General features: G+C 50.9%; 10 protein-coding genes across 10 annotated transcripts; 6 read left to right on the top strand and 4 right to left on the bottom strand.

Annotated features, from left to right (window-relative positions):
- Positions 1–514: 514 nt before the first annotated feature.
- On the bottom strand, positions 515–1,059 carry M430DRAFT_33335 (hypothetical protein; the record flags this gene model as incomplete). Its single annotated transcript, XM_024866349.1, has 1 exon — positions 515–1,059. Exon 1 carries the CDS (start codon positions 933–935, stop codon positions 516–518), a length of 420 nt encoding a protein of 139 aa, XP_024724330.1. The 5' UTR covers positions 936–1,059.
- M430DRAFT_206076 (hypothetical protein) lies at positions 883–2,810 on the top strand. The gene is made up of 8 exons (XM_024864333.1): positions 883–1,117; positions 1,249–1,296; positions 1,413–1,542; positions 1,704–1,747; positions 1,807–1,906; positions 1,962–2,318; positions 2,375–2,453; positions 2,502–2,810. Exons 1-8 carry the CDS (start codon positions 1,062–1,064, stop codon positions 2,726–2,728), a joined length of 1,041 nt encoding a protein of 346 aa, XP_024724329.1. The 5' UTR covers positions 883–1,061; the 3' UTR covers positions 2,729–2,810.
- Positions 2,811–3,553: 743 nt separating this feature from the next.
- Positions 3,554–6,783, top strand: M430DRAFT_115706 (hypothetical protein). The gene is made up of 5 exons (XM_024861602.1): positions 3,554–4,047; positions 4,124–4,231; positions 4,310–4,727; positions 4,799–5,011; positions 5,069–6,783. The coding sequence occupies exons 1-5, from the start codon at positions 3,977–3,979 to the stop codon at positions 6,452–6,454; spliced, it is 2,196 nt and encodes a 731-aa protein (XP_024724328.1). The 5' UTR covers positions 3,554–3,976; the 3' UTR covers positions 6,455–6,783.
- A 1,009-nt stretch (positions 6,784–7,792) lies between these two features.
- Positions 7,793–10,812, bottom strand: M430DRAFT_95914 (hypothetical protein; the record flags this gene model as incomplete). The annotated part of the gene is made up of 4 exons (XM_024869913.1): positions 7,793–9,514; positions 9,567–10,028; positions 10,081–10,350; positions 10,405–10,812. 4 exons carry the CDS (start codon positions 10,810–10,812, stop codon positions 7,793–7,795), a joined length of 2,862 nt encoding a protein of 953 aa, XP_024724327.1.
- A 1,548-nt stretch (positions 10,813–12,360) lies between these two features.
- M430DRAFT_134442 (hypothetical protein) lies at positions 12,361–15,445 on the bottom strand. The gene is made up of 2 exons (XM_024862352.1): positions 14,218–15,445; positions 12,361–14,148 (listed from the first exon to the last, which is right to left on the bottom strand). Exons 1-2 carry the CDS (start codon positions 15,254–15,256, stop codon positions 12,605–12,607), a joined length of 2,583 nt encoding a protein of 860 aa, XP_024724326.1. The 5' UTR covers positions 15,257–15,445; the 3' UTR covers positions 12,361–12,604.
- Positions 15,446–15,760: 315 nt separating this feature from the next.
- On the top strand, positions 15,761–16,606 carry M430DRAFT_96410 (hypothetical protein; the record flags this gene model as incomplete). The annotated part of the gene is made up of 4 exons (XM_024869962.1): positions 15,761–15,805; positions 15,868–15,884; positions 15,938–16,395; positions 16,443–16,606. The coding sequence occupies 4 exons, from the start codon at positions 15,761–15,763 to the stop codon at positions 16,604–16,606; spliced, it is 684 nt and encodes a 227-aa protein (XP_024724325.1).
- A 247-nt stretch (positions 16,607–16,853) lies between these two features.
- On the bottom strand, positions 16,854–17,404 carry M430DRAFT_39769 (hypothetical protein; the record flags this gene model as incomplete). The annotated part of the gene is made up of 3 exons (XM_024867340.1): positions 17,345–17,404; positions 17,165–17,294; positions 16,854–17,113 (listed from the first exon to the last, which is right to left on the bottom strand). The coding sequence occupies exons 1-3, from the start codon at positions 17,384–17,386 to the stop codon at positions 16,854–16,856; spliced, it is 432 nt and encodes a 143-aa protein (XP_024724324.1). The 5' UTR covers positions 17,387–17,404.
- A 374-nt stretch (positions 17,405–17,778) lies between these two features.
- On the top strand, positions 17,779–18,480 carry M430DRAFT_96406 (hypothetical protein; the record flags this gene model as incomplete). Its single annotated transcript, XM_024869961.1, has 1 exon — positions 17,779–18,480. One exon carries the CDS (start codon positions 17,779–17,781, stop codon positions 18,478–18,480), a length of 702 nt encoding a protein of 233 aa, XP_024724323.1.
- A 298-nt stretch (positions 18,481–18,778) lies between these two features.
- On the top strand, positions 18,779–19,054 carry M430DRAFT_16436 (hypothetical protein; the record flags this gene model as incomplete). Its single annotated transcript, XM_024863462.1, has 2 exons — positions 18,779–18,916; positions 18,965–19,054. 2 exons carry the CDS (start codon positions 18,779–18,781, stop codon positions 19,052–19,054), a joined length of 228 nt encoding a protein of 75 aa, XP_024724322.1.
- Positions 19,055–20,792: 1,738 nt separating this feature from the next.
- On the top strand, positions 20,793–22,371 carry M430DRAFT_16435 (hypothetical protein; the record flags this gene model as incomplete). Its single annotated transcript, XM_024863460.1, has 2 exons — positions 20,793–21,096; positions 21,155–22,371. The coding sequence occupies 2 exons, from the start codon at positions 20,793–20,795 to the stop codon at positions 22,369–22,371; spliced, it is 1,521 nt and encodes a 506-aa protein (XP_024724321.1).
- Positions 22,372–22,405: the final 34 nt, after the last annotated feature.

Genomic DNA, 22,405 nt, shown 5'->3' with positions numbered 1-22,405 from the left:
TAACATGGCAGATAATAGGGGGCGAATAACCACGGGTAACACGGGCAACCCACGGTCAACACATCTGAGCGGAGATGTCTCCGGAGAGGGGAGATCATTCGGGGATTAGAAAGAGAAATCTCTTGAGACTTTGCTTGTCCTACGTAAGGTACAGATGGATGGATTTATAAGACTTGCTCGAGTGAGAGAGAGAGGTGACTAACTGACTTACTGCCCAGGTGGGTTTAAGGTACCACGCTGCTTGACTTGCCTGACACCTCCCGTCCTGTTGCAATAGTGAAGATGTGTGTACTAGAGACACCCCCTTAGTGTGATACGGCACCCGCCCCCCAGCTGGAACCTCTCCATCAAGAGGCAAGAGACTAATTGTCAAGTTGGTCAAGACTTATCCCGCAGCTTGGATCCCTTAGCCACTCTGTACCAAGCCAAAGCCAAAGACCAACCAACCTTCTTGTTTTCTGCTGTTTGTCTCCCCTCTTTCTCGTGTCTCTCCGTCTCTCCGTTCTCTTGGTCTCTTAATCTCTTGTCTCTTGTGTCGTGTCTCTGGTCTCTCTGCCTTGCTTCCTAAGACTACTCCTCTTGAATCCCCTTTCCCCACCCCCAACGAAAAGGCGCAAACCACTCCCTTCTGGTCCCACGCCCGATCGCATTCTCCTGATCTCCATGTCCCCATCTCCCCATCTCCCATAATCCCATAATCCATAATCCATAAACCCCACTGCAACAAAAACCCACACACAGCCCAACAACAACAAACAACGCCCGCTGCCACTCCTCTCGCGGCGTTTAAGCGAAAAACAATCGTCTCTGCTAGGCCCGCCCCAATCGTTCCATCCGTCGACTGCCTCTTGCTCCCTCCGTCCAAAAGCCAGACCCACGCTTTCCCTCCCTCCTTTCCAATCCTCGTCCCAGCTTGTTGGCCCCCCTTGGACCATCCAGAGACAGTTCATTCAACCCGCCTTTTCTCTCGCCTCTTATCCAAAACCAAAACCAAAACCGAAAAACAACACTTCATCCCATCTCCCCTCCAATTCCAGTCCTTCATTCCCCCCCCCCCCATCATGGCCGAATTCGTGCGAGCCCAGATCTTCGGCACCACCTTCGAGATCACCTCCAGGTACGCGCGGGGTGGTCCCCCCCCTCCTCCTCCCCAGAGACGAACGAAGGGGGGGACCCGCCACCTTCCTTCGTTCGCTCTCTTCCTACGAAACACACGAACAAAGAAAGCTGATGGCGTGGTGTGCGCAGATACTCGGATCTTCAGCCTGTGGGCATGGGCGCATTTGGTCTTGTCTGGTACGCACTGCTCCCTGCGCGCCCGCAATCACCTTGGCCAAGGTCGAATGATATTATATATATATTTTGAGCTGCAGCAGCAGGAAAGAAGAAGCAAAGCTAACGGATGGGTGAAGCTCCGCCAAAGATCAACTCACCGGTCAGAATGTCGCCGTTAAGAAGATCATGAAGCCCTTCAGCACCCCCGTCTTGTCTAAGAGGACGTATCGCGAGCTGAAGCTTCTGAAGCACTTGAAGCATGAGAACGTGAGTTCTCTCTCTCCGAATCCTTCACCTCTTCTCGTACACACACACGACCATACACATAATACGCAGATACCGCCGCACACATTCGCTGCATACATACATTCATACATACATACATACATATCGACGCATGCAGATTCTGGGACGCTGACATCCTGCAGGTCATCTCACTCAGCGACATCTTCATTTCTCCCCTCGAGGATATGTATGGCCATCCTGCCCTCTCTGCCCTACCCGCTCCGGCGTTGTTGACCGGCCCTGCAGCTACTTCGTTACCGAACTCCTGGGCACTGATTTGCACCGTCTCCTCACCTCAAGACCCCTCGAGAAGCAGTTCATACAATATTTCCTCTACCAGATCCTGGTAGGCAACTCCAGAACAAACCGGGGACCCATCGCAGAGCTGACCACGATTCTAGCGTGGCTTGAAATATGTTCACTCCGCAGGCGTCGTCCATCGCGATCTCAAGCCCAGCAACATCCTGGTCAATGAGAACTGCGACCTCAAGATCTGCGACTTCGGCCTCGCGCGCATCCAAGATCCCCAGATGACCGGATACGTCTCGACGAGATACTACAGGGCTCCCGAGATCATGCTCACATGGCAGAAGTACGACGTGGAGGTGGATATCTGGAGCGCCGGTTGTATCTTCGCAGAGATGCTGGAGGGCAAGCCTCTGTTCCCAGGGAAGGACCACGTCAACCAATTCTCCATCATCACCGAGCTTCTGGGAACCCCGCCGGATGATGTGATTCACACGATCGCCAGCGAGAATGTAAGAAAGCCTGCTGGCGCATGGTGGTTAGGTGACTTGCGCTAATAAGTTCATAGACCTTGAGATTCGTCCAATCCCTCCCCAAGCGCGAACGCCAGCCATTAAAGGACAAGTTTAAGAATGCTGATCCTTTGGGTGCGTTGCCCTGATCTGGATCTCCCTTGATATACTGACAGTGAATAGCGATCGATCTCCTCGAAGAGATGCTTGTGTTCGACCCCCGAAAGCGTGTCAAGGCAGCCGATGCCCTCGCACACGAATACCTTGCCCCGTACCACGACCCCACGGATGAGCCAGTCGCGGAGGAGAAGTTCGACTGGTCGTTTAATGATGCGGATCTCCCGGTGGATACGTGGAAAATCATGATGTACGAACAACTTTACGCTTGCGACCCAGAAGCCGAGGTTTAAAAGGCGCAGTGCAGTTGCTTTGCGCACCTTGTCCTTCGAGCTCATCGGCAAAAGGAGAGAGAGCGTGACTAACTGGTATGTTCTGCAGGTACTCCGAGATTCTTGACTACCACAACGTCGAGAGTGATAGTAACCAACCGATGGAAGAGATCACAAATGGTCAATGATGGCAGTTGGTATCCCGTCAGTTCTCTCATCCTCCCATCCTTATCATGGACAGGTACGAACTGGGCCGATGGATGTGGAACTCTCTTTCCTTGTATTATCTGGGAGAGCTCTTGGGGGTGGGCGACATGGCTCTTGGTACTTTTTTCTTTTTTATCTTTTCCTCTTCCGGCGTAATAACATAAATGCATGGGATGTGGGACAGACGCCTCCCTTCTTCACGGGGCGCCCTCCCATAGATAGGACAATAACGATAGGCATACCCTTTCAGTCAAATGGTTTAGGAAGCTGAGTGTGGGCTTTCAGCTTGTCTGGCAAAGGCGGGGAGGACGCGGCGAGGGCTTTTCAAGGAAAGCGAAACATAAAAAACGCATATGCAAAACCGTACTACTGTGCAAGTACCCCCAAAGGAAATAACAGATTGGGTTTCTGGCAGATTACTGCTCTTTTCTCTTGGGAATAACACTTCGTAAGTGAACTCGAAAGATGCATGTGAGTGTTCACGTGATGGCCCCTCCTACCCAGCACGGGGGCGGTGATTGATTGGCACGGCGCGGATTCGCTGGCCTTGCAGAAAGAATTATTTCTTCTTGTTAGATTGGTTTTCCGGACCCGACAAGTAACATCCTGTTATATTATTGCTATTGCTATTGATATTTATATTGATATTGATATAGAATATTGACTATTTATATCGATTAATACGCTGTTCATGTTCGACTGGGTTGTGTCGTCGCCGACGCTCGATTATATCTGAGCTATCCACACTCGAGTGGGGATTGATTGATTGGAAGGCCAACCTCTGTCCGTCCGGTAATCTCCAACGGAAAGCAAGCAGCAAGCAGCAAGCAGCCAGCAAAATTATTTCCAACTTGAACTCTTGTTCAACTCTACCTTAACCTCCAACATATCCATCATCCGCACGCCGCACCGCACCGCAATCCGAGGGGGAGGGAGTGCAACACCATGCGTTGAAGGAGCGATCCTGGGTCTGCGAAGGGAAATTCTCATCAATTGGCTGGCTTCTTTCTTCTGCCGCGAGAGAAACGAGGCTGTAGGGGGGTGGTTGATTTCGAGGAGAGCATGGAGCATAGACGGGGGAGTCCCAATGGCTTTGTGCCGCTGGTGACTGTTGTGGGCTTCCATCATGCTAGGTGAGTAAAAAGGAGAGCAGAGCAGAGCAGAGCAGAGCAAGAGTCCAAGAGCTGACAATCGATGGATGGATACCAGAGGCCCCGAGGTCGAGAGCTGGTTCGGCGCTGAAGAGGGGACTGACCCCGCCGTCGACAACGACTGGCCTCTCCTCCCCTTCATGGCCCTCAGCGACGGCGCGCACGCGTGAGTTCTCCCTCCCTCTCATAAGTCAAGAAACAGAAAAGAAAGGAAACCAAGCTGACCGCCCCGCGCCCCTCCCAGCTCCTCCGAGGATTTCTCCTACTTCACGCTCCTGCGGCCCGCGCGCGCCTCCCAGCCCGCCACCTCCCTCTTCGGCATCTCCTGCACGCAGCAGATGGACGCCTCGGCGCTGCGCTCGCGGCCCGCCGACGTGACGCGCTCGACGGTGCAGAAAGCCGTCGTGGTGATTGCCGACTCGCCGCAGTCGTTCGGCGTGCTGCGCGAGCGGCTGGGCGTCGTGACCACGGCGTGGTTCGCGCAGCGGGATTTCGCCGATACCGAGATCCTGCGCAGGTTCCAGGAGTCGTTGCAGGAGGAGAGGGCGCGTGGGGCGGATGATGATAGGGAGGAGTATCTGGGGATGAGTTTGCGGGAGCTGGTTAGGGAGTTCAAGTGGCAGACGTTGGTGCTGTTCAAGTGCTGTCTGTTGCAGCCCAAGGTACGTGGGGGCTGGCTGGCTGGGTTGAGCGGGTGTAGGGTGGCTAGAGGTGCTGATCGTTTGATGTGTAGATGCTGTTCTTTGGATCGAGATGTGAGAGGCTCTGCCTGATGCAATTCTCTCTCATCTCGCTGATCCCGGGGCTGATCCGGAACCTGCAAGACTGTGCGGATCCGGAGCTGGATGGCTACGAGAAAGGGCTGGTCAGGCCGACGAGCCTGAAGACCAGCGATAGGAATTCCTTGTTGAATTATATGGGCTTGCCGTTGCAGATCTTTGGAAAGGTATGGAGCGGCCTCACCCCTGATCTAACGTCTAGCTTTATTGATCTGTTGTCATAGGGGAGTCTCTTTGGTCCTTACACGCCTCTACAGCAACTCGATATCCTGGCGGACTACGGGACGAAATCGTACATTGTGGGCTCGACCAACTCTCTCCTGCTCCAGCAGAAAGACCGGTACAGCGATATCCTCATTAACCTCGACGAAGACACCATCAACATCTCCTCCGCCTCCCTCCGCTCATCCCTAGCCCTCTCAGCCGCTGACCGCCGCTGGATAGACTTCATAACCCAGTCCGTGAATGATACCTGGGACGAGTCCAACCCTGGACGTCCAAAGACCCTGGGGTACGTCGGGAGCGAGGAGTTCATCCGCCTGCAATTCGAAGAATACCTCCTCTCCCTGATCTCGGCCGTGAAGTGCCACAACTACCTCAATGAGCATGCCAACGACCCCAAGGCCATGCTGCCGCAGGTCGAAGGCGACCCGGCGCACGATTTCGGCATGGATTGGATCGAGGCCTGGACCCGCTCCGAGAACTACCGCATCTGGGAGAGCTTCACGGACAGCCACCTATTCGACGTCGTCGAGCCCAAGCACCCGTGTGCCGGCGGCCTCACCATCGACGACGTGCAACGCCGCATCGCCGAGCAGGTCAAGGAGTTCCACCTGGACGAGCGGTTCGCCGTCGGCAAGGAGGTGCTCGGGCGCAACCTCGCGGCCGGCAAGGAGAAGGCCAGCACGGTCTTCAACAAACTCTACGCCGACATGGAAGCCCTGCGCGAGAGCCAGCGGCGCAAACACGAAGAGCAAAAGCGCGAGGCCGCATCCCGATCCCGCCCGGCCTCAATCGCCGGCCCGCCCCCAGACCCCAAGGCCCAACAGAGCGTGAGCAGCAAGGCCGGCGCTTACATCGGCAGCTGGGGCACGTGGATGGGCGAGAAGCGGCGCGCGGGCTGGGGCCGCAGCGCGTCCGCCGGCACCACCACCACTACTACTACCCCGACGGTCAAGAAAGAGAAGGAGACGGCAGCAGCAACCTCGGCCTCTCCGCTGCTCTCGGACGACGCGACGACTGCAAGGCCGGGTACGCAGGAGAGCTACAGAGAAGATATCTTCGATGCGGATTCCGAGGCGGGCCATTCGTCGCAGACGAGCGATCCGCCAAAGACTGATTCCGCACCTCGCGCTTCGCTGTCGCGCTCGCAAGACGAGGAGGTGGTGGAGGTGGAGGCGAAGCATGAAGAAGAAGACAAGGATGAAGAAGAAGAGAAGGATGATGATGATACACCAGCAACAGCAGTCGCAGTCGCGGACGTCGTCCTCGCTCCAGAATCCGCACATTGGGCAGAGCGCGACGAACCAATCGTCGTAGATCCGGGAGCCGTAGCGGATGCTGTTCGAGCTGCGAGTGGCAGTCCTCCTCCTCCTGTTTCTTCTTCTTGAGTTTCTTTGTTCGGGGGGTTAGGGAGTAGAAAGGGGGGGGGGATTCTATTTTCAGCATAGTCAGTTTAATTAATAGCTAGCAAGCTAGCAAGCAAGCAAGCAAGCAAGTATAATAGTTAGAGCATTTCGTGTATAGCATAGCATAGGTAGGTAAGTAGGGATAGTATTGTTATGTATGTATGGGCGTTGTTTGGACCGACCATCTGCTTTTTTGTTTTGGTTTAGTATGTTTTTTGTTCAGTTTGGGTTTGGGTTTGGTTTGGGTAGAGAGTCTGGATTTATGATAAATGAATGAATTGAATGAATTGGATGAATTTGATATACCCCTCCCCCTCTTCCTCCCCTCCTAGATCTTTCTCTCTCCCTCTCTTTATCTGATAAATAAGTAAGTAACATAATGTTAAGAGATAGATAGACGGATATATGTGTATGTGTATGGAAATAGGGAAAAAAGGGAAAGGAAGAGAAGAGATGAAAAGAAAGGGAAGAAGGGGAGGTCTTGATAGACAGATAGAGAGAGGCTTGTTGGGAAGGGTGGGTGATTTCGATTGATTGATTTGTGATTAGCTCGTTTTTGTTCGACTCTTGGGGATTCATTTGGTGCTGAGAAGGGCTGGCTGGCTGAGGTCGGGATTAGATTGGACTGGACTGGATGGGCTGTTTGATGTAGATGATAGCTATAATGAGGGGTGATGACTGGATGGGCTGTTTGATGTAGATGATAGAATGAATGAGGGATGATTGATAACTGGTTAGTAAAAGTCTCAACTCGACCCCTCAGCACATCACGCAGAAACAACCAACTTTCATCATGTTCTTTCATTGCATGGGTATCATGACACAAACAGACCCACGCGCCTCCTTCCTTCGTCAATCTCGTTCAGCATCGCATCGAATCAGCAGCAGCTCCATCAACAACAACCCCCTTCCTTTTTCCTTCAAACACCACACCCCCTCCCTCAATCATCATCCATCCCCCAGAGAGTGCCCTGATATTGACCATCAAATGAAAGAGTAAGAGGAGAACATGTAAAAACCATTATTTCCCACGCCGGCGACCATGAAGAAAGCAAATTGGTATTCCTCTTTCCTTACGCGCCGTGTACGCAAATCTTCTATATATGATTTCTCAAAAGTCTGGCGCCGCATGCAAATTTTTTTTTTTCTCTCAAAACGTGCGTCGCATATCACAGAACGGAAAAAAACAAAAGCAGGAAGAAGGCGAAAACAAACACAAAAACAAAAAAGCACCATGTGGTATTGGGGTATTGCGCGCCAGGGTATACATCCAGCCGGGGTACTGCACAATAATTTTAGGAAATTGGAAAATGAGGCCGTTTAAGAACGCGGTGGGCCGATGGGGCCTGGGTATCCTGAGTTTGTAGAATGAGAAGTTGAGGGGCGGCCGCTATCAGTTGAGCCCCGCATTGTGTGCCTCGGGGTCACATCACCTGGATGTTGCAATTGGGAAGGCTTGTGTTCGATGTTGATGCCACCGCCGTTGCCGAAAGGTTGATTGGGCCATGGGGTAGTGTCGTTGTCCGGCAAATTGACACCACTGTCATTCCATGGGTTGCGGTCGGCGTTGAAGCTTCGGGTGGATTCGACAGAGATCAAAGACGACTTGGATACGTTGCTGGAGCCGTTCTTGAAGAAGGAGCCGCCGGGCGAATGGGAGCTATTCTTGCGTCGTTCCAGGAAAGAAGAGATCGAAGACATACTTCCCGGTTTGCGAAGCTTGTCAAAGATAGTGCTTCTCTCACGCGCAACGTCGTCACCGAAAGATGTCTTCGTCGGTGAATCAGTAGAAATTGGAGGTGGAGCATGCTGGAGAAGCTTTGTAGCAAAATGTGGGAGAGACTCCTCGAAAGAGTCCGACTTCGGTCGGGCAATGACGCCTTTGACAATAGTAGCCTCGATTCCCGCAGATGCAAGGTTAGCAGTAAGGAAGTCGATAGCATCTCGGACGCCACCAGCATTGTTACGAGTGAAGGTCAAGAACAAGGTCACAGTGGGACCATTGTCCTCAGTCCGTTCAGTCTCGTCCTGCCTCACTTGTACTTCAACCACATACTGTGATTTCAGCTTCGGCATCAGACCTGTCCGGAATTCCTTAGATTGAAGGTACTCAATGAGTTTAGGTGAACTTGCTAGGACCAGCTCATGGTTGTCCGGAACCAAGCCGAGAAATTCATCAACACAGTGTGGAACCTGCCATTCAGGACCGGATATGGTGACTTGGTCACTGGCCTGTTCGGTACTTGGGAAGATGATCTTGCAGTTCCATTTCTTCTCAAGTTCCTCCAATTGGTTGAGGCGAGCAATCAGTTGCCTGTGGTACAATCTATCGACTGTAACAGTTTGGCTCGTGAACTCGGAGTCCACCCGGTCAACCATATCCAAAATCTCCGACTTTACGAGTTCGAGGTTCTGCGCATTCCTTGCGGGTGTTCGGCAGATGACATTGTCGACCTTGATGTCGTCGTCCTCTCGACCAACACCACCGCGATCCATGGCGTTAGAGAACTTCACGAACACCGAGTGCTTCTTCATGATTCGTTGGATGTGCTGGCCACCAATACCAATGATGCGCTTGTGGTACTGGTCGGGAACGTGGAACGAGATGGAAGCTGGCATTTCTTGCTCAACAAGCATTAGTCCGGTCTTCATGGCGTCGTAATTTGCAGCGCAGACATCGATGTTGAAGTTATACTCGTTGAAGCCATCAAAGATGATTTGCACACTGCTCTGGCCCATAATCTTGTTTATCTTGCCGTTCTTCTTCCCACTGACAAACTCCTTGTGTTCATTCGCTAGTTCGATTTTCACTCGTATCGTATATTGAGACCGCGCGACGAATTTAATATCCGAGATGACCATCAGAGCAGCTTTCACAGCATCGTCAGAGCCTGTGATTGTGAAGGTCAGTTTGTCAAAAGATACATCAGCGTCAGAATTTGCGCAGATATCAGACAACATAGTCCTCGTGTTTTCTGGAGATGGCAGGCGCATTGTCTCGGCCTGTTGAATCCACCATGAAGCGCTGTAGAACTGTCCAGTCTGTATTTATGTAAGCATAGAGAATGTTATGATAGATTCTTAGAAAACTTACAAGAGCCATAATGTCTCTGACTGTACGCTCCACATGAAGGCCTTCCACGCCTTGAATCCGGATCATATTACGCTGTGATGCAAGAGCTGGGAATTGGATGAATGTCCCATTTGTCTCCATGATCTTGCGCACTTTATCCAGCCTTGTCAGGAGAATGTTATCAATTTTTGCAGCAGAGACCACAGCATCCTTCATGAAAAGTCTGATACGGGTCACAAGCTCGTGTATCTTCTGTTTGGCCATAGCGATGTTCTGGTGAGTGTCTCCAGTGATGAAGATCTCTTCAGGATTTCGACGTTGAGCTCCAGCAGGGCAATATCTATAGACCTGAGAGAATGGGGGTGGGAAGTAGATTGCGGTATTTGTTGCTGATTCAATCAGCTTGATATTTTTTCGAGATCGACCACAGATGACGGTGTGCAATGAGAGTTCGAGCATCGTTAAGTCGACAATACGTCCGAGCTAAGACAACGTCAGCGCTGCATTCACGGTTATATCTACGGGTGTCACTAACTAGTCGGTCAATAAAGATCAAGACTCTCGTTTTCGCGTGCTCTGTGCTCTCCATATCTCCGTAGATAGCTACTCTCCATCTTTGATCCCGGCCTGCCTCCCCATTCCCACCAAGTCCATCTGAGAGGGATGCAAACTTGGGACCGAGTAGGAATATATCAACTCCACAGAACTTCGCGATCTCGTCGAGGTGGAGGACCACGTGTGATTTAAGAGCAGTGGCGGCCTTGTCAATCACCAATTCCCCGTCGACATCCACAACCGCGCATCGCTAGAGGATTGTAAACACACTGAACTTCCTACGCAGTATACTCTCAAGACTTACCAGTGCCAGGGGTGTATCGTTCAGGATAGTCTCCCTGCATTCGTGGACCACGTCCGGGCTACCCGAAAGACACACTGTGGTGACCTGACCTTTCACTCGCTTTGGCTCAGAGGATTTGACGTAAGCCTCTATGGGTCGAGGGCCGTTTGTCAGGTCGCTGCAAAGTTTCCTCAGATTGGCGATATTGTTTGCGTGCACGGGCAGTTCGTACACAGGCACATCGTCAGGCGCGTCTTCAGGGTGTGTCCATCGCAGGACTGCTCCAGCGGTGGCATAGAGGATATCTTCGGTATTGGGACCCGCCAGATCTGATGCAAAGGGCACGTTGAAGGTGTAGTATATGGGTGTTTCGGACGAAGGGGGTAAGATGGGAGGTGAACCATGTGTCGTCTTGTGCTGAGGCGTCATCGAGGGTATTCCCATGTTATTTGGCTGCTGCGGCTTGATGCCAAAGCCAGGGCCCATTCTCTCTGACCAGTGCCTCATATTGGCGAGTTTGTTCATGGTGAGGGCGTTGGATTGAGCGTTGTGCAGAAGTCTCGTGCCCGCCCGTCAAACGTTGAAGATCGATTGACGCCGGGGGGGTGACGATACTTACAGTACTCCGTAATGTGTGTAAGTAAGCAAGCGGGATTCTTCGAACATCGAAGCGAGCGACTCCGGGGGCGGTCTAGCAGCCGGGGGCGTGGGGCTATCAGGCCTGCCGTATCCCGTATTCCCGTTTCCGGGATTCAGCTCGCGCAGGAGTCAGGACAATATAGTCGGACAACAAGAAACCCGGCAATAGGTAATGGATCAAAGAGCGGGAGAAGAGCCACGGAGGCGGGACGGGGCGATGGAGAGGTGAGGAGTGATACAGACAAAGCTGGGTTCAACTTGACTTCAACAACAGCAAAATGGATTCCGGAAAACAGCTGTCAGGTCTTCTCTCAAGGATCCCAACAATACAGCACGACAATACAACTCTAAACAATGACCGCTGCTCCTTGTCATCTGGGCTTTCCTGTTCAGCTCGGCTTTGATCTGCGATACCTAGGTAGGGTCCTGTCTGTGTACGGTGTATAGCCCCAGGCCAGCCTATAGCCTCTTACAGCTCTGACAGCCTATAGGCATGAGGGGGAGGCTGGTACAGGAGGTTCGAGGGCTGACCGATAGTTCCGACTGGCCTTCGTTACTGCGTAGTGGTCCAAGGGATACAGAGGAGTCGACACACAATGTATTTGCGAGCTGCGACCTGGCGATTACGACGTGACGAGAGCTGATAGAGCACTATTGGTTGTCTGTGTCTCTCTGCGGCCCACCGCCACGGCCGCCCAGTTACAGGACCAGCGCTCACCAGCCCATCATGCTCTAGACTCGACGACTCTAGAACTCCTGCGAAGATGCACATCATCGTTGCCCCCAACTAGCACCGCCCCTAACCCAATATGCCCTAGGCCCACCTCTCCTCCCTTGCCTAACATCACGATTCGAGAATCGTGAGACTTACTCGGGCTCTCGAGAGTCGCGCGTCCGCATACGAAGGATGTTTCTTCTTCAAAGCCCTGACCAGCAATTCCGTGCAACTCGTATCTGGTGGCAGTGGTGAGGCCTCATGTGTGTGGCTGGATCGTCATGGCTACGAGTCGAGACACAAGGAGCCTCTCCGGAGTACCGTGTACCGGGCAAGCATCAAATCGCGTCCACGAGGAATGATGGGGAATCCTCTCCGCCAACCCTTGGAAATCGGAGAACCTCAAAGACTGGTTCGGCCGAGTTCCATCGGTCCCAGTAATGATGCTAATAATAATATAAGTAAACAGAACAAAGTAAACGATATTTTCGTCTTCGAAGGTTGGATATTATCTATGACGTCGATGCCAACCCTGGTTTCCCGTCAATCACGGACTTGGTAGCAACGCCCATTCCACGTATGGATGGATAGACGAGCAAACGTTCGAAGACGACTAGAATCATAGGCAGACAACTGTAATGTTACATTTCTCTAATACTGGTACACCTTATCTTCAATGTCGCAAACGTCTCGCATCATAAATACCCATCAAGACCTTACTGTTCAAGCTTACATTAAAAATGAATCCTCTGGCCCGCCATGGATGTGAACAATAATTCTAGAGGCTGTCATGGCCGAACAAGTATCTGATCGCAGAGACCCAACTGATTACAGGTTTCATGCCAATACTCCCAGCGCGTGCTTTTCTTATCTGTACACTTCCCTCCTAACATCGTCCGCATAAACGACCACGGATGCCTCTCTAGCTCTTGGACGCTCGATAAAGGCGACTTCTGCGGCTCGGCGGCTCGGCGCCTCCTCGTAATATCGCTCGACTTCAGGGCCAGCGGCATGTTCTCGTCGAGGAATAGGGTCGGCTGGCCGAACGCTGAACTCTCGCTGTGATGGGGGGAGCATTTCCCGGCGGGCCTCTGGACGGACACTACTTGCGAAGTCTCGTGGAGGCGGTTCGGGTCGAACACTCTGTAGTCTGCTCACGTACTCTCTGGGTATCTCATATCTAACAGGCTCCGGACGCATACTTGGTGCGCGGGTGGCATACTCTCGAGGGACTTGCTCAAAGTGGCTCATTTGACGACGCTCCAGAGGCCCCCTAATTTGCACATACTCTTCTCCGGGGGGAGCCTGTGTGGTTGGTCTAACCGAATACTCCCGTTGGCGATAAGATCTATACTCTGGTGGCATAGCGTACTCCGGCTGCGTGATGACACGCCTTGGTATTGCAATTGCTGGAGAAGGCCTTCGGTACACAACACCATCTTCTTCGTATGCTTCGGTTGGCGCACGAGCAGATACTGTTCTGATGGGAGCCCGTTCGTAGATAACATCTGAATCACGGTACCTGGCTGGAGGTGCCACAGACTGTCGCAGAGATGGCATTGGGGCAGGATCAATGTACTCCCGGCCGTACGCATCAACCACAATTCGAACTGGCTGTCGAGGGGGTCCCATTGGAATTGGCGATCTCCTCTCACGAATAATAGGAGACCGAGATCGTTCGCGGTCTGCATCTGGGCGCACGCTAGCCCTCGGATCTCTGTAATATGCGGGCTCTTCATGTAGTCGTCGTTCGACAACGGCATGAGAAGCAGCTCTGACTGGACGAACTTCCCCTGGGGCGTAAGGGAGAGCGTACATGGCCGGGGATTGGGGTCTTCGAGCATAATTTCCACTGCTGACGCGACGGTAATCGCCCCCGTCTCGCTCTAACCGTTGATAGCTGGGTTCTGGTCTTCGTGGTCCTTCTATATAAGCACCCTCAAAATCTTCGTACGTTCTGGTTACCGGATATTTCTCGTAACGATCAGAAGTGCGCTCTTGAATATCCTCCGTAGGCTCATATCTAGGCTCGTCGTAGTTGAGCTCGGCACCGAACTGGCCCACTTGCCGCTGTCTCTTCTGAGGTCGAGGTAATGGTAGCACAGGAAATGGCGAAGGTGAGCGCGGTTCTGGCTTAATATAAGGGGAACCAGGTGTGCCTGCATTCTCATTGCCTGGAGCTTTGCGCTTCTTCTTCTTCTCCTTCTTTGCTTTCTTTTTGTCTGACCCCTTCCCGCCTTTCGGAGAGCTATCTGCACTCGAGATCCCCACGGGCTCTTGGCGTAGAGCGGCAACTTGGGCAGGCGGAGCTTCATCAGGAGGTCGTGTTTCTCGAATGACGGGGGGCTCTCTGGCTGTAGCCAGAGGAGAAACTCGCGCCGGTTGCGGCGCAACTGGAGACAGATTGTGAGCTCGGATAAGGGGCGAAGCAGTTTGATTTGTACATGTTTGCTGACGCTGTTCCGTTAACATCTGGCCACCAAGTTGATCAACAGTCTGTTGAGAGGTCACCTCGCGTGACACTGTAGAATCATTTTGATGTGTACTAACGCTGGCTTCCTCCTTCTGTCCCAAGCTAACATCTGACGTGTCTCCAACGTGTGCCGCCCGTGAGCTGCCCGACTCCGAATTAGCAGTTTCTAGAGACTGTTCTTGGAGCTCTGTGCCTCGATCCTGTTGGTGGTGCTGCTGTGAAGAAAGTTGTGGCGCTTGAGAATGCGCCTGTGATGCTAGATGGTTATCATTGGATAGCGAAGCTCCAGTCATGACCACATCCTGATCTGGGTGACTTTTTGTAGAAAGACCCTCCACGGGGCGCTCATTTGAATTGCATGGCTGCAGTGCACCGGGTTCATCTTGTTTTTGTGGTGAGCTAGATCGCTCTGGTGTATCATGCCGACTGGAGTAGAAGGTGTTCTCATCAAAAGAATCACTGGCAGGAGAATGAGCGTCAACGGAAGGTTCAATTTCTGTAGAAGCGGAAGGGTGAACAATAGCGTGAGCTTTTGACAAAACTTCCGAAATATCAAAATTGGGGAGAGACTCAGACGTCTGCAGTAGAGCCTTTGTTGCTAACCGCTGCTGTTCAATTTGATCCCTCAGAGCCCTTTCAAGCCTCTGCCTCTGCAATTGTATCTCAGCCCTGATCAAATCATCTGATTTCTCTAGCAGGATGGGATTGATCTCGGACCTTGACGACATGGGCACCTGGCCGCCCGTGGAGGCACGATAGCTATTGGGTGATCTGCTGTTGTGGTATGGTGACGAGCGCTCATAATGGGCGCCAGATGTGGAGCGCGTGGATTGTGTCGTCGTGTTTGGGCGAGGTGTTGGCACATTACGAGACGCATTTATCTGCTTGCCAACTAGATGGGAAGGGATTTTAACTCGCGGGTGAGTTCCAGCAAGAACAGCATCTCGAAATCGCACAATTTTCTCGTATTCCAAAATCTCACGCAGCTCCTCTGCCGTCAATGGAGCTCCATTTGACGGCACTGGAGCGACAGCCCCTTGGGCCATGGCGGCGCAACCACCTGACGCGCTCTGTAGATTAGTTTTTAAGAATACTGATGCGATGCACGAAATGCGTGTGCGCTGATTCGAAGCCCAGCAAAGCGATTTCAGGTTGACGTAGAATGGCAGAGGTCAACTGTGCCCGCAAAGCATCCTTGGCTGGTGCAATGAGCGAACACTCCGTATATAATAATAGGATGGATGGAGGAGGGATGAACGATTGAGGATCGAGGTCGGCTGGCAAACGTCCAATTTTCAAGAACGGCAATATCCGACGCTAGACTGAATCGAGCCCTCTCCAAATCCGTCAATTTCATACTCCGTATCGGTGCCATCTGTACTCATACCGAGCAGGTATTGGTGTTGCTCCGTATCTTTGTATGGCTGTTCATGTCACGATTCTCGTCCGTGTCAAACTGTCTCAAACGCTGCAGCAGCGCCCCTCTATCGAAAATATATAACGCACGGTGCTTGGGCGTGATCCGAGGCTTTGCATCGACAATTGCAGCCATGGCCGAAACGAGGCCGGTCTTCTTTTTTGATATTGACAACTGCGTACGTTGCCTGTTGAATCGCTCCAATTTCTGGACGACGGCTAATCACTTTCAGGGCTATAGCTCTATCCTAAGAGTCTGTATACCCTCTTCAGACACATGCCTTGTCGCATCACTAATACATAGCAGGCAGAAAGGTCCACGATCACATGACTGAATTGATAGACCAATACTTCATCAAGCATCTGGAATTGAGCCGTGATGATGCCTACAGGCTTCACCAAGACTACTATAAGACCTACGGTTTGGCAATTGAGGGATTGGTGCGGCATCACAAGATCGACCCTCTGGAGTACAACCGTCAAGTAGATGATGCCCTACCGCTCGAATCAATCATCTTTCCGGATCCACAGCTTCGAAAGCTCCTTGAGGATATGGACAAGACTAAAGTCAAACTATGGCTCTTCACCAACGCATACATCAACCATGGGCGGCGAGTAGTACGCTTGCTTGGGGTTGAAGATATGTTTGAAGGGATAACCTTCTGCGATTACGCTGAGACGCCGATGATCTGCAAACCCCATCCAGAAATGTTTAACAAGGCGATGAGGGAGGCTGGTATTAAAGAGTTCAAAGACTGCTATTTTGTTGGTAGGTCGCGTCTGATTTTCAATAAAACCCTAGTCTGACAACTCTAGATGATTCTGCGCTGAATTGCCGCAAAGCCGAGGAAATTGGATGGAACACCGCTCATCTTGTCGAGGAAGGGGAGCCGCTGCCTGCCCAGAAGCCTTGCAAGTACCAGATTCGCCATTTGGAGGAGCTAAGAACTCTTTTTCCACAGTTTTTCAAGAACCCGTAGACCTTAGATAGCCGCGTTCTAGATTTTGGTCATCATTCAGAGTCCGGAGCAAGGAGGTAGATGAAAAACGAGGCGTTGGTCGTTGCGTGATGTTAGAATAGACGAACTTTGGATTCGCGATACAGTTGTATCCGGGGCGAGGGTAAATGGGCTCATCAGGGAGGTCTTGCAGACCCCTAGTCGAATATCGAAACGCGAGCATCTGTCATGTATGGGCAAGAGAATTGCCCGGTATGGCCAAGTCTTTTCAAGGTCTCTTCACGCTCGTGATGACCCTGTCTAATCTGGCCAGCACCATTTCTTTCTCTTTAACAGCCTCCTTCCGCCGCGCCTCTGCAGCCTTGAGTTCCTCCTCGAGTTGTCGGATTGTGTCCTCTTGATCTTTCTCACTGTTCTCTAGCCCCGGAAGCATAGATATCAAGGCCTCAATTTGTTGCTCTTTGACAATAAGATCTTGTGCTAATTCCTTCTGCCCAGCTGCGAACACGTCCGGCGGGTAATGATCAACTGAAGCAGTATCAGCAAATCGCTCAGATTAGACTTTGGTAGTCAAGATACCTTCGTTTGGTCGCTGCTCCTTTTCATCCTCACTCTTCTTTTCTTGCCGCACTATGTCGGTCGCGCTCAGAGTCTGAAGCTCATGATGTTTGTTAATGTAGTACAGAGACGCTACAAATTGATTTGCAAGCTAGGTATGGGTCAATAATCGATGGATTGCCAGTATCAAAGAGGCAGTACCTGATCTACAGCATCCTGAAGCTGTGTGAGTCTGTCGGCCATGTTAAAGTTGGTCTCCGATGGTGGTTTTAATGTAAGGTAACCTGGAGGTCTTGAGGATCAGCGAGGCTGAAGGATCCGAGATGACTAAGGTAGGCGGTAGACGCCGCCGCAACAGCCTTCTGCCCAGTCACGTGGACACTACCTATGGCAACTTCCGACCTCCTGAAATTTCGCTGAGCCAGAGCAACATCTATTAGCACCCCGTCTCCAAGTGCCCTTTTGTTTCTTTTGTTCCTGTTTCTCTTTCATGCCGTGCAAATGCGCTTATCCCTTCTCCCGTACTTGATTGCTTTGTCTTGACGGAACACAATCATACACCATAATCCTTTCTCAGGTACCTACCTACTTCTCAAAGTACGGTCACATGATATGGGCAAACGCATAACCTCTTCATGCTCCTCACAAACCCGTGTCGGCAGATTGGCCGTATAGGAGTACAATCACTACGAAGGTCCTCCTCAAGCGCCGCCACCGATGGATTAATCTATCCCGAATCAATAAGTTCACAACACCATGATCTCCCTAGCTTTGTGGAATATGCGTCACGCATCCAGATGGATCCTAAAAGCACCGTATACGTAGGAACTCATTACGAGTATACTGCGCGGTCCTCGCTCGAACGCTTAGGGATGTCCCTCAAACGCATAGGTGGCCGTTCGGACTACGGAATTGATCTCCTCGGAACCTGGTCTCTACCGTCTGTACCTCGGCCTTTGAAGGTCCTTGTCCAATGTAAGGCTCTTGGCGGCAAAGGAGGCTCGGGTGGGCCATCTCAGATTCGGGAGCTTGAAGGAGCATTTGTCGGGGCGCCTCAAGGCTGGAGGGATCCTGGCGTTTTGGGTCTTCTTGTGTCAACAAAATCAGCAACGAAAGCAGTCAGAGAGGCCCTTGGCAGGAGTCGATGGCCGATGGGATGTGTATTGTGCAGGGCTGATGGTAAAATCATGCAATTTCTGTGGAACCGGAGGGCGGCACAAGAGGGATTAGAAGGAATATCGGTTGAGTTGAAGTACTCTGGCCGTGGTGACCTAAGTGAGAGGGAGGTGATTCTAACGTGGAGGGGAGAGGTCATCAGTGAACCTATCTCACTCTAGGTTTTAGAATCACCTCTCACAAACATGGTGCCATGTTGAGCGTTTGCTATCGCACATTCGGGAACAGAACAATTGCCGCTCTGTATGAGCGGCTTCATTGCTATGCGAGTTAACGGCTGTCTACATTCTGCAAAACTGTCTTAGGTTGATTGCCTCATGGATTTGTATCTCTGTTCAACCGGTCCTACCTCACGTGGGGCTATACAACAGGTATTCAATCCTCTTTGGCAATAGCAGCAAATCAAAAGCCCAGGTTCCCTTCTGCTATTCCCCTTTCCAACACCATCTCAAATTCACCATGTGCTATCAACTTATCCAAATATTTGACTGTGGCCACAATAACGGATCAACGCCTATTCGATGCAGAAACCCAACGAGCAAATGTGGTGAAGTTTTTCTCAAACAAGAATTAGGAGAGATTACAGGGCTATGTGCAGTACGTGAGTCTCTTCGTGCTATTCGGATCTTTACTGATCCTACATAGTCGTGTCGAAAACCAGAGAAGACAAGAAAGTCTAAGGTAGAGGCGGAGGCGGGGGCGGAGGATGAAGGGTACGAAACTAGCAATGTCTGAATGAACAGATCGATTCTGGTGGATGTGGCTAGTTATCCTAACGGAATTGTGTTAACTCAGTCCACTCAGTCTCCAATTCTACCTTCTTTTATGTTTTGTCTTTGAGCATCTTCCGGGGGGCTACTGCGGGCCTAGCAACCCTGGATAGGCTTTGGCTTCCTTCGTTCCAATTCAAGGACTTGGTATCTTCTACAACTTTTTTTCATGGTCGTTTTCTTTTTCTTCTCTTTCTTCTCTTTCTTCTTTTTCTTCTTTTTCTTCTTTTTTTTCTTTTTCCTTTTCATCAATGGATGTTTTGGGACGAGTGCCCACCAACCGGCAAATTTATCGTGCCTACAAAGTAGGTTACGACCTTGCCCTGTATCTTGCTCACGAATCTTCCCCAGCGAGAGTTTTCGGAGCCAAAGACATTTGCCGGCAAGTAGTTATGCCTAGCTACAAGTTACTACAGAGAATGTCGCTGGAGAGTTCATAGTACAGAATCATTTATCATCAGTTTACTGTCTCATATGAAATGTCTGATTCGGAAGTAAATAAAGATCTTCCTTGAAATCATCTAGGGATCTTCCTACATACGTAAAGTAGTTTCTTACGGGGGGCTAAAGGGGCTCGCAGGTGTCTTTTTCGGCCAAGAAGGTATAGAATAGTATGGTCCAGGATTGGCCTGAGGGTTGTAAGCCAACAGAGTGACATGGTTGAGAAGGATGGTTGTCTCTCAAGCCGGCCCGGTCTGCGGAAGGGAGAAAGCCTCCAATACTGCTCAAAATTACCTACCCAACTGGCTAAGCCAGCCCCAACCTCAAATCCATAACCAGAAGGGTAACAAGGATAACCCAGAATGCAGCATTAATGGCAGCGAATTTCCTCACCCATTTTGTCGTCACCTGTGATGGTGGTTGCTCCCTTTTCGCGAAGGTACAAACCGGCGTGCCCAAAACCACACTTTCTCTTTCTCCTGCTCTCGACATATATTCGCTATGTCCTCTCCTTCTTTTCATCAACTTATTTATACTTGCCTCTAGTCTCTGCATGACTTTTATGCGAGTTGTGTGGGATAGGGAAACATACCCAATACTTCTAGGAATTTTATATCGCTTCCCAGCCCCCATTTTCCTGTCACTAGGACAATCTAAATAATTATAGTTGGCGACGCTCAATTAAACACTGGATTTCCAAGTGTGTACTGGTATAGACAAGTCTGTAGAAGTGCGGTTCGTATGTTAGATGGACAATGCATGAGGTTTTGGAAGAGGATGAGGCGGAGTTCAATCGGGAGCGCTCTGCTGTTATTGGAGTTGCTTGCACATCCTCTATGGCGAAAAGTGTAAAATCAAAAGAAACTACAATGGCAGCATTCTGACGCAGCTTCGAAGCTGGAGAGACGTTGGTATATATAGATATCCGTATTCTACTGCCTGGTTCTCCGCAAACTTGACAATGGGTCAGAAGAGCGACATATGTAATGTAAATAAGCATCCCTTCAAAGAATAGATTTACTTCCGTGAACCTGACTACACCTTTCACTACTTGATATTTGATATTTATATTTACAGCCAAAGTTGGAGTGTGCATACTGTACTGCAAAGTACATACCTAGCAAGGTGTACCTCAGGTTCCTACGAGGCTACGAGGTACTCGAACACGCTAAATGGTCATCTGCCGTAAACATCTACAAAGAGGTACCTTTACGTCTCTGCGCCTCACGACACCAACGGATTGAAGCCATGAAGTCATCGGCATGGACAGTTCTGCCGCACATGAGACTACCGTGGAGTCCATGAATGACGACGACACCGACTACGGGTCCGATTTCTCACCAGAAGAAGAGCGAATACTGGCGCAATTGCTATCCGGGCAACAGCAGGCGGATATTGAAGACAATCCTATTGCTACCGAAGCTGTGAACGGTGATGGACAGGCTCTTCGTCTTCCCCGTGTCTTGGGGAGGGAGTCGAGGTCTCCGTTGCTCCAAGCAGTTGTGGCTGCCGAAGAGCTTGCTGAGCAGATCAGCAACTCAGTTAAGAATGGCTACTACCCGGACTGTAAGCATTACGTATATTGCAGCATATTGACAAATCTGACTGACGCTCAAGCGTCTAGTGAGCAATGAAATAAACAGGGACACACATATTTCTCTAGAGCCTCCTCCCGCAAACCCTTCGGCGCCTGATACTCGGTCTCCGCTCGAACGATTTCGTACACCGCCAAAGAAGGCCCTCTCTGTCACAGACCTGGTATCACCGGCATGGTGCGAACTACAATATTGGTACACTTTAACTCGTCATGGAAGAAAGAGGCGGACGCCTGCAATGAAACAGGGCAGCGTCGTACACAAGGAACTCGAGGAACAAGTCCACAGAACTGTGAGAGTCGATATCGAGACGAAGGAGGATGCCTGGGGCCTTCGAATATGGAACGTGATCCAAGGGCTACGCACTTTACGGGAAACCGGTCAAACGCGAGAGCTCGAGATATGGGGCGTTATCGACGGCCTAGTGGTGAACGGAATCATTGACGAGCTATCCTACGTTTGCCCGGACGAAGAACTGGAGAATTCGTTGCAGAAACCTCCTCAGGTTTCACCGCCCCTTAATCAACCAACCATCTCCGAATTCTTCAATGTCGCTGGAGGGGGCTCCTTGGCCAAGGCGATCAAGAGCAAACATCAGGATCAGAGTTACAAGGTCTATATTTGTGACGTGAAAACTCGATCAGCTCGTTCATTACCTACCAAGGCAGCATTCCGACCTACTGAAATGCAGCTCATGCTATATCACAGCCTTCTCTCATCGCTAGCTATAAACAGCGTAGATTTCTCCGTCCTCGCAGCTCGTTACGATCTTGATCCCTCTAGAAATTTCTCTGATTCGTTCATTGCTCAAGTTGGCAGCCTTGACGATGAGTTGTTCTACGATGGTAAATCGACCTCCGATGAAAGTCGAGAACACATGGCTACTATTCTAGCACACAATTGTCTATCAGCTCTTTGGTCTCTTATGATATCCGAGTTCCAGATCACTCTTCCTGATGGTACCGCATCTCTTGGTAATATTCTGAAGGCAGAGTATAGATCTAGTAGTTCTGGTGAAATTATTGGCAGCAGGACATTTGCAATGGACGAGGCGGCGTTGAAGTCTTACGTGGATCGTGAGATGCAGTGGTGGAGAGGGGAGCGGGAAGCACAAGGTGTAGTAGTTGAGGAAGCGTTTAAGTGCAGGAGTTGTGAATTTGCTGAGGACTGCGTATGGAGGTTAAGTAAGGTAGAGGAGGCGAGGGAGAAAGCCAGGTTGGCACGGAAGAGAACGAGCACCGTATAATCCATATACATACGGACCCGGCGTGTACTCGGGA

This window comes from Amorphotheca resinae (genome assembly GCF_003019875.1).
Source record: "Amorphotheca resinae ATCC 22711 unplaced genomic scaffold M430scaffold_2, whole genome shotgun sequence".
Lineage (NCBI taxonomy): Eukaryota > Fungi > Ascomycota > Leotiomycetes > Helotiales > Amorphothecaceae > Amorphotheca > Amorphotheca resinae.
This window is presented reverse-complemented; position numbering and strand designations above follow the sequence as displayed.